Genomic DNA, 17,759 nt, shown 5'->3' on the forward strand with positions numbered 1-17,759 from the left:
ACTGGGAAGAGTCAGATGCTCATTACATTAGAATGCACACAGATGCTCATTAAGCAGAAAGATCTTCCTCAGCAGATCTGAGTATATACGTGGTAATAACCTGTAGCATTACCACAGAGCTCCAGCAGAAGAATCATGGTTTTATTAAGCCACCAGTATGCTTGCTACCACTGCAGTGAAAAGGTTTCCTCCCCAAACATAAGAAAGGTACACTTGGGAAATATCTGACACAAAACTAGGAGAAAATGCCCTTAACACAAGAAATCTACAGTTAACAGGAGCTTAACAAGGATTGAGGTTTTATATCCAGCCACAAACATGGATGGGGAAAAGGGTGTGTGCATCGCGTCCAAAAAAACCCCACCTTGAGCAGACCGGGGTTTTTGGAGAGAGAGAAGGTTCCTCGAACTCAAAGATGGTTTCAACTCATAGAAATAGGATCACTTCTGCACCTTCTTCTGAGGAAAGGAACTGCAGTAACAATACTGACTCAACTCCTATCACTTCAGAGCGCAGGCTGGACTTTTTAGCTGGGTTAATACCCTGATGGTGAAAGGAGCCAAGATTCAAAGCTCCTGGGAATGAAGTTTCCCAACTATCAGAGACGTGAACAGACGCTATGAGTGAGCACAGGGGGGTTTATGAGCTCTCTTCAAGTTTTCGCTGGGGGATCTATATGAGGTTTGTTCTTAATTCTCTGGGATGCCCAGCAACATGTTTTTACATGAACTTCTTTAGCCTTCAAACTTATGGGTCCAAGGCCAACGATTATAACTATTGTGATAGTCATGGCAAATGAAGCCCTAATCCAGGAGGACTCTAAAGCTCCCATGGCAATGAAGTGTTCTGTGGCATGCTTTATTTAAACATTTGAAGAGAGATGTTTGTATCGGCAAGGTGACGGCTTCAGTACATGGGACACAGCCCCGATTTCTCTCCTTCTTGCCATAAGCTCGTGGTGCAGTGGACGTGATAAATGGCATGGGCCCTACTTGCCTCAGTGCTGAGGAATGAGAAAACAGGGAGAAGCGCATTCAGCCAGGCAGCCTCCACCTCACCACAACCCTGCACGGAGCCGCAATTACAAGCGCCTTGGCCAACCCTGGTGCGGCTTGCAGAGCGCTGCGGGAGTACGGAGGGAGGGCAACGCCGACAGCCAGCCCCGCTGCCGGCGGAGAACAGCCGCGGCTGCCTCCGTCCCACAGCGGCCGGGCCCCGCGGACGCGAGGAGGGCGCTGCCTCCTGCTCTCACGCCGTGCCCCGCAGCGACCCGCGGCTGAGGCGAGGCGAGGAGCGGCCCCCGCCGGAGCCGCCGCCTCACGGGAGGCGAGCGAGCAGGGGCGCGGGAGGCGGAGCGCGGCCCGCCGGGGGCCCGCCCCCCTCGGCACGCCGGGGCGGTGAATCACGCTCCCGTCCGTCTCCTCCCCCCCCCTCCTCCATCTCAGCAGCGCCCTCAGCCTCTCTCCTCCATACAAAAGCAAAATGTCCGCCATCTTCACAGGCTGCTGCTGCCGCCGCCGGGCCGGACAGGGCTGCGCCGCGCCGCCACCGCGCCGAGGGCGGCCCCGCCGAGGCGCAGGGGCGGCAGCGGGACGGCCGGGGCGGCCGCGGGGGGGTTATTACCTTGATGCAGTAGGGCGGCTCGTCGAAGGTAACCAGCATGTACCTGTCGCCGCGGCTGGCCGGGTCCCGGGCCCGCAGCTGCGGAGAGAGAGCGGAGAGAAGCGGCGTGAGCGGGCGAACGGGGCGACCGCGGCGGCGGTTCCCCCGCCCCGGCCCCGCGCTCACCTTCATGAAGATCTCCACAGCGCCCTTGGCGATGTCCAGGTAGCTGGTGCCCAGATACGCCCGCTGGTTCATGGAGGCGGACGTGTCTATGAGGAAGAGGAGGATCGGCATGGTCCAGGCAGAGCCCCCGGCCCGCCGGGCACCCCGCGGGGAGGAGGGAGCGGGGAGCGGCTGTGTGGCTCGCTGCCCCGGCCGCCCGCCCGCCCGCCCGCCCTGCCCGGCTCGCTGGGGCTGCGGCTCCGGCTGCTGCTGCTCGCGGCGCTGCCTGCGCTCACCGAGACCCAACTTCTCTTCCCTGAGCCTCCACCAGCACCATGTGACCAGCGCGCACGCCATTGGCTGGCAATTATACCTGCATTTGCATATTCATGGCGGAGGGGAGGGATGGGGGGGGGGGGGGGTGAGGGGCGCGCCGCCGCCGCCGCCGCCGGACCCCTCCGCGCGCGCGCGCACCTGTCACCGCGCTCCGCCCCTCTGCGGGGCTCCCCGCCCCTCGCCCCAGGGGCTCCGCGGAGCGGGCGGCCGCGCCGCCGCCTCCCGGTGTGGGTGAGGGGTACCCCGGCGGTACCCGCACTGCTGCCGGCCTCACGGTACCCGTCCCGCCGCTGAGTCACCACGCGGGCCGGGCCGCTGCCCCACACCTGCCCGTCCCGGCCTACCCCCGATGGGGGCCTCAGTGGGGCTGAGGGGAGCTGGGGGTTGGCCCCGAGGGACCGAGCGGAACGGCTCGGCTCGGCTCGTCCTCCGGCGGTATCGCTCCGGGGCTGTGCTTCAGAGGACACTGAAGCCCTGAGTCCTCAGTGCTCCGCATGGGGTTGTTCCCGGTCAGGTAACGGCTGGCTCCACACAGGACACCTCATGGTACCTGGGTGAAGGCAGGATGGCAACACGTTAAAAACAAAGTACTCTCAAGCCCAGTGCCTCATCCTGCACAGTAATCATAGAACAGGGTTGGAAAGGACCTTCAGATCATCCAGTTCCAATCCCCTGCCATGGGCAGGGACACCTCACACTAAACCAAGGCACCCAAGGCTCTGCCCAACCTGGCCTTGAACACTGCCAGGGATGGAGCGTTCACAACAGTGACCAAGGTAGGGAAGTTGTTACTGCACATCACAAACGGTGTCAGGGCCTTAAAGCAGTGTTATCACCTGTCTGGAAGCAGGAGGGAATGGATTAGAAAGCCATTGAGTTATAATGCAAGAAAATTATGAAAACATACGGATGTGCTTTGAACTCGGGCACTGGCATAGAGCCCATTGCATGCTTTAGCCAACAAAAAAGTGACTGCGGAGCAACGGGAGGTTCAGAAGGGCAGAAACAAACGCTAAGGGCAGCATGGTGTTACTGAGACAGAGTAGATGGGGATTTCCTTACCTCCAACAGGAGATTCTCTCTCCTGGTGACAAGCTGGTTCTCTGAACAGTTTAATGTACTAATATCTGGACCAGACAACTGCCAGTTTAAATGTAAGGGCTTTCCTTTCACTCATCTCCACCATTTTTCACAGGTCTGTGAAGTAAAAACCCTTTCTTTACCCTACCACTCAGGTAAGGATAATGAAAGTCTCCATTTGCAAGATGGGATCTCGGTGTCCAGCTCCGAGGGGAAACGGGAGGGCTGAGCTGTGATGAGGCAGTGCCGGGACGGGCCCCTGCATGCTCCTGGCTGGGTAAATGCAGTGAGACCAAGGAAACACTCAGCTCCATGTCTGCTCCTGAATGCTTGTTTGCCTCCAGGACCGAATCCAACACACACAAAAGCAGCACTGTCAACGTGAATCTCAGCTTAAAACAACAATTAAGAAACTGATAATATTTTCCAATGCTTTTAGACCCAAAGGCTTTTTTCCACACGTTATTTTAATGTTCATTTGAACAACAGGCAAGGAGTTTTCACTCTGTGAAGCACTTGGGAAATGCTGTTGTTCCACAACACCACAATTAACTCTAAAATCCAAAGCATTTTGAAATACAAATATTCTAAAGATAACGTGATCCATTTTGATTAAAATGATCAGGTGTGAATTCATTTAGTTCAGGGGTGTACTTGTCCCTGTTGTCACCAAGAAACCCCAACCTTTGAATACAGGACAGTGGCAAATCTCAATAGTAGCTTTAGAAGTTCGTATTTTCAAAAAAAATCTCAGATTCTGCAAATATTTTTCACGCAACACAAGCAAATTATTTTTAGTGAACCAAAAGTGGATAAATTCATAGTTGAAGAGCAGCTCATTTTGAAAACAAACACTGTCAAACGCGGAGATTCCAGGCCCCCTCCATAAGCTGCGTATGTGCAAGTACAACTGTGATCAGGGCTGCTGAATTTTAACCATCATAGCAGAGATGCCAGGGTGGATAAACAGATAAATACTTTTACACAAGTGATTAGTGCATAGGAGTGGCGCCAGACTGAAAGAAACAGGACTTGAATCTCTGTAAAGCAAGACAAAAATGCAGATACCGGATACAAACACTGCTGCATGTTAGTCTAGGAAGAGAACTCCTGGGTAGGAATAGATTTGCTAAGGACTGAATGGAAACTACACTATTGGTAGAAGATGCCAGCTAATTCTGCTAGGTCCCAGTGCTGACAGCTTGATGAGGCCACCTATGCATTTCCCTCACAGCAACCAGATGAGATCAGAGACTAACTTCTGACTCCAGCTGACCTCAGCCAATTCTAACTGGCAACCTGGAGGCCCCGCGTCCTACACCGTCCTCAGTCAGGCTCTACGAAATGCTCAACAATTAGAAGCTCATACCCTCACCATATAGTTGTTATTTTATTATTCCAGACTGCCAGATACCTAAAAGCCATTTCTCATCCAAACACAGTATTTAAAGGTCAAGATGAAATTCTCTTGTTTCCCGTTTCGGAGGCTGACCTTTCCAAGGGCAGCAGCAGGCAAGATTCACATACTCTCCCTCTTTCTCCGTTGAGGATTTTGGCTTTTGGAGCCTGCTCCTGCTGGACACCACCAGAGCTGAAGTCTAGCAGTTTTTCTGGGCACAATGCAAGATATTTGTTACGTTTAATGAGACTTCCTTTATTCCTGAAACTAACAGACCCCATGGTCGCTAATGTGCATGAATGCAGATAGGGCGAGTGCTCCTCCATACAATTTGTGTTGGCAGTGCTGGCTCCCTGGCAGCTACAGCAGCAGACATTTGTTACATCTGTAAAGTTCAAACTTTTCTTGCCTTTTAATTGAAATTACGCTCATCTACATTCCTTCAGCTGCAAAAGTGAAAGAAACCCTCTCTGTGGGGAAATTAATCAAAACAGCTACTGCAGATTAAGCTCTCCTGTAATTGTTTTGAGATAGTTCCCATGTAGATAGTCTATCCCACAGTAAAAAGGAACATAATTCTGGGAGAATAATTACAGTCAGTTTCTGACCAAACAGATCACTGGTGGTTTTCCCTGTTGTGCTGATAAGTTGCTATTTTTCTGTTCCTTGTCCTAACACAGCTTAGAATCTAAGCTGTTGCCTCTAACAGGATTTTAGCTTTAACAATCTTCCTTTCTTCTTAAAGCTTTTATATTGCTTCATCTGTTATTTTTTCCCCCTCACCTACCTGCTTTCTGACCTGAACAAGGAATATACCTGTGAGCCATTAGCCATGCTCCTTCAGGCACTGAAGGAGGTCAGCTTTGCACCGATTAGCACCTGAATTTGGGGCATACTTGATACCTTAGTCAGAAATTATCTCCTTACAATCTGGATCAACAGCTAAACCCTTCAAACCTCCCTCTGCTTCTGTGGCTCCCTATCGTGGTCTTGTAATACTGCTGCCCTGGTGACTTTCCTGCTTGATTTAAAAGGCTTCAAGTCACAGCAGAAATGGTCACTGTTAAACCACTATAAAAATACTGACTAATCCATCCTGTGAGCTGGGACATATTATCCTTATCACACAACAAAAGGGGCTGCCATCAGAGCTGAGGGACTTGCTTTGCAACCACACAAGATGCAGTTTTCAACACCACAGTGGGGATTCAGAAGCCATAGATCTATACTTCCCTTTCAAAACGATAAAATCCCCTATTTACATAAGGAATCTGTGTATGAAAGGTAGGAAATTGTGCTAAATAATACCTTCTCCTTTACAGCTTCAGTAACTCTATGGCGGAGTGAGAATTCAGAGTTACATTGAAGATGGCAGAAGCTGAGCAAATTCAAGTCCTTTGATAGCGTGCTGCATCAGGGCTAAATATTCTCACCCATCAGCCCTCAGCTGCTCTCAAGCCAGACAGCAGAAAAGGCTGCCAGTGTGTCACACAGCCCCTTCTGAAACGAAGGAATAAAAGCAAAGCAGTGTTTTCCAGGCTATTGCTCAGCAGCACTTTCTTTTTGTGTGTGTGATTCTGTAACTACACGACAAACTTCCACAAAATCGTGACTCAGCCCTTAAAGATCCCTGCCCCTTTCACTTGCAGTCATTCCACAAACGACAAGCAAGAGTTTAGGAGCCCGAGCCAAAACTTGCCTTTCTGGTGCCTTTCAGGAGGCTGCGTTGGCAGCCTGGAGGGCAGAAGCAGGAGCTGAGGTGCAAATCCAACATCGCTGTGGGCCATTGGAGTTTGTGTAAGTCTCCCATGGAGATGTGCACCTCAGTTTCTTTACCCAGGCTGCAGTGAATGCAAGAATTCCAGTTTCAGCAGAAGTATAAGGAACAGGCTACAGATACATGCCCTGACTGCAGCATGTTTTGTGCTGAGTTACTGACTGTGCATAAATACTACACTGTAACCGTCATATTTAACCACAAAAAGGGAAAGCTGTATGCACAGGAAAATAATCCAGGGCAACTCAGAGCCCCGCCAGAGCCCGATTTTCTCTCCCTCTCCTGAACACACGGGTTAACCCTTTGCTGTGTACGGCACAGAGTATCCTTCCTCCTTCTGCAAGGTTTTTATGTGAGCTCAGCTAATGTTGCCCATGGTCCAAAGGTGAAGCCAGATCACTGCGTAAGAGCAGACACCGTTTGATTCCCTTTTTGCTTTCAAGACCAGTGAGCAGGGTGGGGAGGAAGTGAGTGGTGAGCTAAGATGGTGGATCGTTTTGCAGTAAGGGTAGATAAGCAATGCTCTGACAAAATACCTCCAAGGAGACATAAAAATGAACCTCGGAAGCAGCACTTTGAACGGCAAACCAAGCGGGAGCAGATTTCCAGACGGGCAAGGCTTTTCCTATAAGAGCTGGTTCCAAAGTCCACGAGTCTCTCCAAAGAGGAAACAACATTCAGAATAAAAGCTTAGAAAACATTCTAGCAACTGAAAAAGAAACTGAAACCGCCTCAGTAAATACAGCAAACAGAAGAACTGAGTTACTCTAAATGCAAAGATGAGGAAAAGAAATTAACACTGCACGTACCTATACACATGCAGGGAGATACGGAACTGAAAGTGGCTTTGACTTAGTGCATCTTTGTGATCAGACAACAAAATAACATCAGATTAATGGGGTGGGTCCACCCTACACATCCCACCAAGTTCTCCCCACATAAAGTCACGTCCCCTCTCTCTTATAAATGCTGGGAGAGAACAGAGCTTGTTTGGGGGGCAGGAGAAAGGAAAGGGAGAGGGATTTCTGACTGAGACGCTCACACCCAGCAGCCACAGCCACAGGAAGCAGGGGCTCAGGGGCCGGGGATGCTCCAACCTGTAGGTGCATTTGAATTGACAGCCAGCCAAGAAGTGCATGAAACTCCCTCTTACTTCCTTTTACTGGTCTTATGCTAAGTGTTGCTAAGCTGTACCTGGGAATCAGGCCAAATCAGCTTGAGATCTCTGGATGAAAGGCATTATAAAAAAAAAGTATATAATAATCCAAAGTATTACCCATGCGGAAAGCAACAATATGAATTAAATGAAGGTGCAAAGTAGCAGGATTTGGCTTTTATATTTTTACCTTGTAGAATGTCATAAAGACAGACTAAAAATATTGCTTCTTCTGAGGAAAACTACATCCTTCTGCCTGTGTTTCTGTGAGGAAGTCCTAAACCCAGTATATGCTTACCAGAACTAACACCTGAAAACACAGCTTTAAATAGACTGGAGCTAACAGGGACTGGTTAGGAAAGTCACATCTGTGCCACACAGTGAGAAGTTACCCTTGCTTACTTTATTACCAATCAGCATTTCTTTCATGACAAAGACCACTCATGTAGGCTGGGGACCTGCTCTAACTGACAGGATTCACCACGAAGGGAAAGCCACACTTGGCTCTTTCATTTCTGGACACAGTCATGATTATTCACTATGTATGCGGTTTGCCTGCAACAGAAATTCTCCCTCACAGAGTTCAAAGTATCTCCCACAGAGAAAGTTTATCTAACCTGACCATGCACTCTACATCCTGCTTGTGCCTGATCCAAAGCAGCCCAGGCCCTGCTGCGAGTCTCAGGGAGCCTCAGCATTCCAATCTGGGATCTGCAAGTCACTTGTCAGCCCTCAGCATCTTCTCCCTCCCCCTGTCACTGTCCCCTGCTGGCATCACCTTGTGTCTCGAAAAAGGGACAGTCTCCAAAATATGGAGGGACAGCACTCTATGGGATGTTAACTCCCTGCTGAGAGCACCTAAAATCATGTTACTGGTTCTGAACTGGAACTCTAATGTGTTATGCAGGGATGAATGTTAACATTTCCAACATCACCTTAACAGATCTTCATCATCTTCCTGAAACCGAACACTTTCATGCATCAGTATGTCTATTTTATCATCATTTAGTTGCCCCAAACCCCTAAAGCTACTACAGAAAACACTGTGCAATAGAACTGTTGTGTTTTATCATAAGCATTTATATCAAAACATTATCCCCCCCCCCCCCCCCCCCCCAATGAATCCAATATTTCATCATCATGACTGTTCAGGATGTTCACTCTTACACAGTGGACAGAACTACCTACTTTGAGCACAAGCTCTGATGCCACATGAGCTCCTGCTGTCTCTGCACCAGACCTTCACCAGCACCTCCCCCAGGTACCCAGCCTTCCCACCGTGGTTTCCTCCGCTGCACAAGCGCTTATTTCGTTGGTTTTAACTATTTTTTGCAAACCCACTCAAAACTGTGCCAAGCCTTTGCTAAGGAGGCGAGAGAAACCAACCCTGCCCTGTAGCTGTCACCAGCTAATTTCAGACATGATCTAATGGGTGGGTGGTAACAAGCCAGCAAGGCGGGATGGGAGAGGAAGGCCCCAGCAGCACTGTGAGGTGGGAAGGGAACTCAGCAGAAAGCATAGGAGAATGTAAACCATCCTTTCATTTCTCAATAGGTGCCCTTTGGATGTTTGGGTGTTTTATTTCTAGATAAATAATGAAGAAGAGGAAGCAAAGGCTCATCTCCTGAGGTATCTGGTAGGGGTTCTTGCCAGGAAGAGCTTAGGCAGGGACACGACCTCATCTTGCACGACCAGCTCCCTGTGCAGTGATGTGAAAAGAAGGAGATGGCAGGAGCAAACAGTGCAGTGCCAATGGGAAACCCTAAAACTGAGACACAGCAGCAAGCAAGAAATAGGTGTGCAGAGGCTGGAGGAGTCAGCTTCAGTGTGACAGGGCAAGAACAAAGGGCACAAGGTGGAAGAGCTGCATCAGACAGAATGGGCAGCAAGGTGTTCCCTGTAGATGCTTGCTCCTGGCTCTGAGATTTGCATTTCCCTCTCTCCAATGGGGTATTTATGCCAGATGGGAGCATTTTAAATAAAAGAGAGAGGAGTAAAAAGGGTTTTTAAGATTTACACACGATAAAAAATATTGTGCTTATTCTGGACCAAGTAGAACAAAACCCCACACCAAACTCCGCTCTGTCTGCAGTCACTATCTTTGTTCCTGTTTAGCACTGCTGACCTTGCTCAGTACTGACTGAATTACCGAGCTTCCTGATCTCTCAGGTCCCCATTTTGTCACTTCCTTGCACTCACTCGATTTGTGTGTATTAAGTTGGAAGGTTTGCTGGCAGCAAAGGAGAACTTCACATCCAGGCCCTTCTCCTGTTTACTTGCTGCATGCTCTTACCTAGTTTGGGATATGAACGCAACCTCAGACTGAAGGGGAGTACAAGAACAAAGTTTTCTCTTCCTTTTGGAAGCTCTTGGTAATTTCCAAGAGCTGAAAACTAATTATTTTGGCACAAAGAGGGCCCAAAGAGTCATTTAACTATGATAAGGTTTTCCTGACACTTTTGTCCAAAAGGAAAGAGAGAAGTAATAAAAACCCCACACTTATCTTTGAGATAGAGAGCAGCTTCACTAGAAGAAGGAATTAAACAGACAAGAACTCTTCAGGTTAGGAATAGAGATGCCTGCAGAGGGACATGACAGCAGTCTGTAACATGCTGAATAATTGTTCACTTTCTAGGGGGGCATCCAACAAAGTCATTAAGCAGCAGGTTTAAAGCAAACACACCCAAAAGGAAGTACTGTTTCATACCGTCCGTAATTGCATTGTGGCAGTCGGTGCCTCAGGAGGCTGCAGAGCCTGAAAATGGATTCTAAAAGGCATTAAACAAATGCAGGGGGGACTGTGCTCAACAGCAAACACACACAGGAGCGCAGGTGAAACCTTGGGGTTTTCAAACCCTTACTCAGCTGATTTCCCAGAGCTGGGAGGAGACACCAAGTCAAGAGGAGTCTGTGGCCTTCATCACTCAGCATCTGTTCCTGGAACCAGTGCGGCAGTTCCTGTTGTTGAGAGCTGAGCTGCAAGGCCGGGTGCTGCCCGTCAGCGCTGAGCACTACACAGTCCTCTGCATCCTTCTGCTCAGCTCCTCTTCTTGGAGCAGGAGATGCTTCTGGCAGAGCTCTGCAATCCAACCCTTCCACCCCCATTTTCCCCAGAGCAACCACACTTATAATTGTGCAGAGAGAGCATATCACATTAGCTACTGAAGTGCAAATCTGAGCTTAAACAAGGGAAATTTTAATCCTATAGTTTGGTATTTCATTCTAGCTTATGGATCTTGTATTTAAAGGGTAGAAAATGCAGCCGTCCTCTATTCGTGACCAAAGAGCTTCCCAGTCCCCAGTAATAATCTGGTACTATCTGCAAGAAAAGAGAGAGAAGCTAACCCAAACCCTGCTCCCCACAGCCAAGTGCAAGTAACAGTTAACCTCAGACACAAGCAAAACAAACACACAAACAGGAAAAACAGAAACTCCACCCTGAAGTCACTCGTTTTCACTTTAAAAAACAGTAACTGCAATAAAAGCTGGTGTGTGCAGCATTTACAACAAGCAAGAATTTCCCATTCTGCCTATGCCCAGCCTTTACAAACAAAACAGGACTATAATAATGCCAGTTCTCTTCCAAACAATTTCAGAACAGTCAGAAACATTTTCAAACTTCAATTATTCCCTATTCAGCTCAAGCCATTGTTTGCAAGGAAAAGCCGACCGAACTGGGAGTCTGTGCCAGAGATTTCCCCATGTCATAACACGCTCATTCGTCATCCCAACACTTCTCCAGCCTTGCACAACATGAGCCAAGGGCAGGCAGCTTGTCCCTCAACCCCCAGCAGCACTACCCTGTTCCACCTCCCAGCTGCCATCTCCCCTTTCCTCCCGACACACACATCCTGCTCCCCCCTTCACCATCCAGCAGGCAGGCAGGAAAGAAAGAGAAGAGAAAGCAGCAGAGCAGAGGGGACGGAAAAGGATGTGGTGGGTGATCAGTGCTGGGCACAGACTTGATGTACAGACAAGAACTGAAACAGCATTAAACACTGAAGGGGGAAGACAACAGCAGCACAGTGACAGCCCAGCACGGTGGTAATGTGCGATGAGCTACTCATGACTCAGGGTTTCCACACTACTTGTGTTCTCCGCTTTGGAGCTCATTAAGACAAGTGGGATACTTGCACTAAGGCAGGGAGGGGGCTAAGTCATTCAGCAGTCCTGCTAAGGTGGTTCTCCTGGCACTGCACCATACCCTTCAAGGGTTAGTATCTCTGTGCCAGTGCTTTAGAGTGCCCTACCAAGAGCCCACTGCCCCTTTGCCCTTCTCCAGATGCTCAGCTCTCCTCAGCACACACACAAAGCACGAACAGGGGAGGAATTAACATGGCAGGAGAATGGATGTATGGGAACAAGACAAGGAAAACACGCTTTGGAAAGCGGTAGTGAAAATAAGAGTGTATCTAAGAAGTGTATATATTATAAGAAAAACAAGCAGAGGGAAGCACAGTTCTAACATGGTTCCAACTGTTCTTTAGGAAGAGCCACAGCTACACAAGATGCGTAACTCCATAAACTGAAAACATAAATTACCCTTTGATACACATTGCAGGAGCTTACCTCAATCATGTCCATGATAGAACCAAAGTGACCACAAAACCAGGAGCTAGCCTTTTTGATTTAGAGAGTATGTAGCACCCACACTACTTAAAAAACAAAGAACATCCTAACAGCATATTCCATCTCTGTGCATCAAGGTACAACACTTCAGAATGGCAGCAAGAACACAGAAATTAGCCTCACCTCCCAAAGAGCATCTCAGTACAACACAGACAACCAGTTCATGGGTTTTGGGTGGGGGTATTCCAGCCCTAGGCACTCTAACCTGGGGCACACGGAGCTTCATTCTCAGAGATATCAACCACTTGACACTCAGCTGAACCCAGATCAGCTGCTGGTGCTGGGCAGGGTCAGGCCCAGCAACCCTGAAATGGTTAATCAGAGGCATACAAAGCTGTGACTCCACCCAGGTTTTGACAACCAAGGATTCAGCTGTAACAAGGCCAAGAGGGCAACAGGACCTGAAATCCAAGGAATCCTGCCTGCCATCACTGGCAGAGTAACAAACAGGATATAGAGAGACTTCTGATCTCATAGTGATACCCACACATCTCCCTGTGCATCACAGGCTGAAGGGGCAGCACTCCCGTGTGCAGGAAGCCAGGCTCCGGACCCAGGGAGAGGACAGCACCTGCAGCAGCTATGTGGGGTGCAGCTCCTGTAGGGAATGCAGCTACAGCTGGTGCATTCCTTGCTATTACAGTCCAGGCTACCGGCCAGCTACCCCTGCAACCCTCCCACGGCTGTGTTTGCAAACCTCTGGGCAAATAAGGGAGATGTGGAGGGCTGGAAGGTAGGTAAACTCAAACTTAAAGCCTTGCTGCACACCACATACAGCCATAATGTTTTCCTGACTCATTTACTGCCTTCAAACAGAAGCAGCACAGGCTATCTGTCATCAACCTGGACTCTTCCTTCCCATCTGGAGCTGCAGCTCACTTGCAGAGACTCAGAAAGCTGTCCCTTTGGAAGCTGTTCCTTCACCTCTGGGCTGCAGGACTGGCACATCCGCAGCACCCCTGGCTACAGGAGCTGGTGATGTGGCAAAGGGCAATAAAAAGAGGCAGGGCAGTGCTGCAGCAACGCCATGGAAAACTGCTGTGCTGGCTGCGAGGGGAACACGGAGCCTCCTCGGTCACTGCGACTCGTTGTCAAAGTACAACATGAGAATCTTATCTTTCCCAAAGCTTTCCTTGACACACGCTGCACACAGCTGCCTGGGTTGAAGCGTTACACTCAGCTGCTCCTTTCCCAGGTGATAGGCAAAAGAGTGCTATCTACTTCCAGAGGCCAGGTCTGCACTAAGCCTGCTGTCTCCAAATGCTGTTCCCCTCCCATCATTAAAGCAAAGCAAACCCGTTCGAGGGATGGGACTCTTTGCACACAGTGAGCTTTGGGGGTTTGCTGACTGTTCTCTCCTACTGAGGTTTATTTCCTCATCATGGCCTCATCATTAGTTTTACAGTGGTACAGAACATACACATAACTCAGCAAGGCAGCTGGCAGTGGCGACATCCTGCCTCCTGCCAAAACCCACTTACAAGGATCTAAACCAGCTTGGTTAAAAAATCCTCTTTTTGTGATTGCTCTCCAACCAAGACAGCAGCTGGGAAAGGTTCTGTCACAACCAGGTCTTCCCACACACCCTGCTTTCATCTTCATTTTTATTCATAGGAACATGCAGATTTCCTGCCACACGGGCTGGGGATTGCTTCTCTTGCATTTCCAAAAGACATGGGAGGATTTCAGCATCAGCCCCTGTGTCACACGGGCCATAAACCAAATTCTAAGAGACAATAGCAGAAAAAGTCCCAAACCAAGAACGAGCGTACGACAAACATACAGAGAAACCCAGCGCTCCCTCCAAAAACACAACTGTTCACTGCTGCCAAGGTTAAGGAAACTGGAAGCAAACTGCTTTAGCAAACTCTGCATTGGTAGTTCTGGAGGTGTTTGAGGATGACCAGAATCAGAAGCAGGCAGGCCTAAGGTACAGCACCTGAACACAACTCAATGAGCTTGAGCAGCATCGAGGCCGACCTGCTGCTTCTCCAACAGGTTCCCTTTCCTTCTGAGGCTTGGGAGGAGGCAGGGGACAAACATGGCCATTTTCAGAGAACACAGTGAAGGAAGTATGAATTCCTGGCCTCAAAGGCTCAGGGCTATTTGTTACTCCCTTAAGGGGATCCAAACTTTATCCAGTGGCTTAAGACATTCCAGATATCCACCCCAAAATCCTGCAGAGCAAGGTGGGAAGGTGCAGTTAAACCCAAAGTGGGAAGAAGCTCTCCAAATGAGCCCAGATCTGGTTTAGGATCAGAACAAAGTGAAACCCTTCTGCCCAGGCACGGGTATGGGCATGTCAGACAGCTTTAGCAATAACTAAAGTATTAGTTTGTGTGAAAATCAAGTCTTTTGTACCTCAGCAGAAACTAAAGGGGGGAGCATAAACAACGAGCAAGACAGAAGCAGCGATGCTGTCCTGTTACTTGCCAATATTTTGGTTTAGTGGCAAATATTAAACCCAACTGTTAATAGTCGTATAGACTAACCTGTACCCAACATGGTCCAAGTGGTTCATTCGCATTCACTGAGGTAGATATCAAAGTCTGATCAGTAGGAGCTAAAGGCACTCTTGTCCATGCAAATCCCCTTTGCTGCATCCTCCTTCTCTTCACCTATGGGCATAGTCTGGCTTATCGGTTACAAGTTTGGGGTTTATCTCCTAAACTTTACATTCTGCCTTTTCAATTTCAGTTGGGTGACTTTTGTGGTCGGGTCTTAAATGACTTACAAAGGGTAACAGAGAGAATATAGAGCAGAACCTCTGTTTCCTTACAGCCATGAGCTTTCACCACCCTCCAGTGCTGCCTCCCTCCCTCAAACAGTAAAGTCTAAATGCAGGCAGTCCCAGCTTTCAAGGTTATATGATCCCAGCCTTCCTCTTTTGTTGTTGCTCATTCATCCTTTTTATGTAACTGTGGATACCATAAAGGTCAACTTGACACTAAACTGAGACATTGGGAAGAGTTGTCAAAACTGTGGGCAAAGCATAAAACGTTGCCACCCGTCTTCATTGATTCTGGGGAGGAAGCACGTTGGTAACGTTAGTGTGAACACAACTGCTCCTGTGAAATACTCCTGCAATCCAGTTTACTGCCTCGGATTGTGTGTGTAAGAGGGGGCAGCTGTAAATAAATGGCACAGCCTTGCTAGTGGCTGTATATAGGGCAGAAGTAAGGTCAGGCAGCGGTGCTGTTGTTCGCAATGAATTCAGTGGATCTGATTTTTATCATCTCTTATCCTAACATAATCCAGAGTATCCCAATTGTACACTGCTTCTCTGAGTGAGAAATTACTTGTGAGGGTAATAAGACTGCAGTAAATTTATCAGCATCACTACAGAGAGTAGAAACAAACTAAAGATAAGAACACACCAAGTGCAATCTACATTGTCTATAGTGAACTGTGCTGTTAGTGTTGTACTGGGGATAGGGGCAACCTGAAGGCTGCACTAGGCCAGAGGTTTTATGAGGATCCATGCTTCACTTGTGCTGGAAACACCTTTCCCATCAAAAGCCCACTTTTACTGTAATTAAATGCTTCAAATATTTCATTTTAGGGGGGAAACAAAAAACCAAACTGGTGTCTAGTTTCAATATTTTCCCTTCAAAACCATTTTGCTGCAACAGGCAGCACAGCGCCCATAGACATGGTGTGTACCAGGCTGCTGTGCAATAGAGTTTAACTGAAAAGAGACATTTCAATCTATCAAGCCTTGAACAAACTGAACTTCACAGAAGTGTTCAAGTTAAGTGCTCAAGGCCAGGTTGGACACAGGGACTTGGAGCAAGCTGCTATAGTGGAAGGGGTCCCTGCCCATGGCAGGGGGTTGGAGCTGGATGAGCTTTAAGGTTCCTTCCAACACAACCACAGTCTGGTTGTACGACTATGCTCCATACCTGATGTTACTAAAGGTACATGTGTGCTGCTCACAGCCTGCGTAGGCACTGCAGGGCTGCAATTAAAGCCCAGGTCACGCAGCAGCTCTCCTGCCAGCACAGGGACATGGGGGAGTTTCATCACAATCCTTGTCCTCACTGAGGTTTTCAGGAGTCTCCAAAGGGTGCTTATTGTGAGAATTGTTCATTAACTCCCCAAAATCAAAGGAAATGGATTTAAACCAAATTTTGTTACGTTGACATTTCTGAATGAATGTAAATCTGCTCCAGAGCAACAAGCATGTGGAATGAGACTTACAAATGTGTTGGTACAAGCTCACACGTGAGGCACTCACAAGTGATTGATACGATGGCTGATACTACACTTAAGCTTTTTATGCAGTTTAAATGAGCACTCAATCCTGTCCCCTTTCATCACAAAGTGGCATTTCATCTCCTGAGTAGCCAGCTGCAGTTCAATAAAAGCAAGGCTGCCCAAAGGGAACAGGGAAAGTAGGCTGAGGTCTCCAAAGCCACCCCAGATCAAAAACACTGCTGGAAAAATGAAATATTAATACCGGCAAGGCTTCCAACTGCCTGTTTCCTTTGCTATTTGCTCAAGTGAATGCTATACCTCTAGTGGCAGTAGAAGTGAATTACTTAGCATAATGACTGGAATATTCAGACTACGGTCAAGTAGTTTCTCCATCTCGGATACAGGGATGTACATACAAAAACCATGCATCCATTTTGGAAAATGAAACCTTAACCCCCTCTTTTCTGTAACTCACACTGCTCAGAGCAGGGAACTCCAGCAAGAGCCACGAGCACTCTTTCCAGGTTAAATATGCTCATCTGTCCAGATAAAATGAGAGCACGCAGTGTTCAGATGTGCCCATGGCTTCTCTTGTAGTTCTCAGGTATGCCCATTGCCTCCCCCGGAAGGGATGCTTGTTATCCAGATGCTGATGTCCCAGAGGCACACAGGAACACGCTGCGCTGGGCAGCAAAGCACACACAGGACAGGTTTGGGCTGTGACAGTGCCCGGATCTGTCTGTGGACACACATCTCCTCCCCAATCCAGCTGTGTTGACAGCAGAGTCCTCCCCCAGTCTGCCCAGAGGCTGGGGAGCATCACCCTGCTCTAGGTTACCACCCCTCTGGTTTGGATATACTTGTTTGAACACTCCCTAACCTATTGCAGGGCAAATCAGCTGGGCCAGCAGACTCTGATTGCTTCAGAGGTTAGGCCACAGTTGCACAGACATCTTTAGTTCCCTGCAGAGCAAGCCCCAGCTATTTCTGCTCCCTTAATCTTTGGCTACACTTTGGCTCTGCATCCCCTACCCCACTGCTCTGTGCACAGTTCTGTCTGGTCTTATAAACCTAAGTTCTATTGGGGTTTTTTTAAGTTGAATTCCCCCCACATCCCTGATTCACTTACCTAAAGGTTCCAGTCTGTGCCCGCACAACAGAGGAGATGGCGTGGGGTTTTGGAGATCCTATCAAACTCAGTAGGTTCTCCAAAATCAGAGGGTTTTTTTGGCCTGGGCCTTCACATAAGTAACTCAGGATGTGGCTGTTGCTGAGTTGTACCCTCGCATACACAGTTCAGAACATGTCCAAGGCAGGTTGCTTCTAATGCCCTGAGCCAAAGGGGTCACCTAATACCAGATGGAGAAATAGACTCTAAGCACTGGGTGTGCAAATTGAGTCTGGGTAGGATCTGTGCT

General features: G+C 48.6%; 1 protein-coding gene and 1 long non-coding RNA gene across 7 annotated transcripts in view; both read right to left on the bottom strand.

Moving 5' to 3' along the window:
- The window catches only part of LOC136019668 (integrator complex subunit 6-like), a 39,928-nt gene extending 37,775 nt beyond the window's left edge, over positions 1 to 2,153 (bottom strand). For 3 of the 6 annotated variants that reach the window (XR_010615002.1, XR_010615001.1, XM_065690106.1), the window contains exons 1-2: positions 1,789 to 2,109; positions 1,624 to 1,701 (exon numbers count right to left, since the gene is read on the bottom strand). Coding sequence is in view for 4 of the 6 variants with exons in the window: in XM_065690106.1 (XP_065546178.1) it covers positions 1,624 to 1,701; positions 1,789 to 1,899 (189 nt within the window). In the remaining 2 variants the exon portion in view is untranslated. Of the gene's footprint in view, positions 1 to 1,623; positions 1,702 to 1,788 lie in introns of all 6 variants that reach the window. The other 3 variants (XM_065690107.1, XM_065690109.1, XM_065690108.1) reach the window with 3 other exon arrangements.
- An 8,537-nt stretch (positions 2,154 to 10,690) lies between these two features.
- LOC136019669 (uncharacterized) lies at positions 10,691 to 12,365 on the bottom strand. Its single transcript, XR_010615003.1, has 2 exons — positions 12,268 to 12,365; positions 10,691 to 10,834 (listed from the first exon to the last, which is right to left on the bottom strand). It is a non-coding gene; the product is annotated as an uncharacterized LOC136019669 (long non-coding RNA).
- Between the last annotated feature and the right edge of the window lie 5,394 nt (positions 12,366 to 17,759).

This window comes from Lathamus discolor, chromosome 9, assembly GCF_037157495.1.
Source record: "Lathamus discolor isolate bLatDis1 chromosome 9, bLatDis1.hap1, whole genome shotgun sequence".
Classification (NCBI taxonomy): Eukaryota; Metazoa; Chordata; class Aves; order Psittaciformes; family Psittacidae; genus Lathamus; species Lathamus discolor.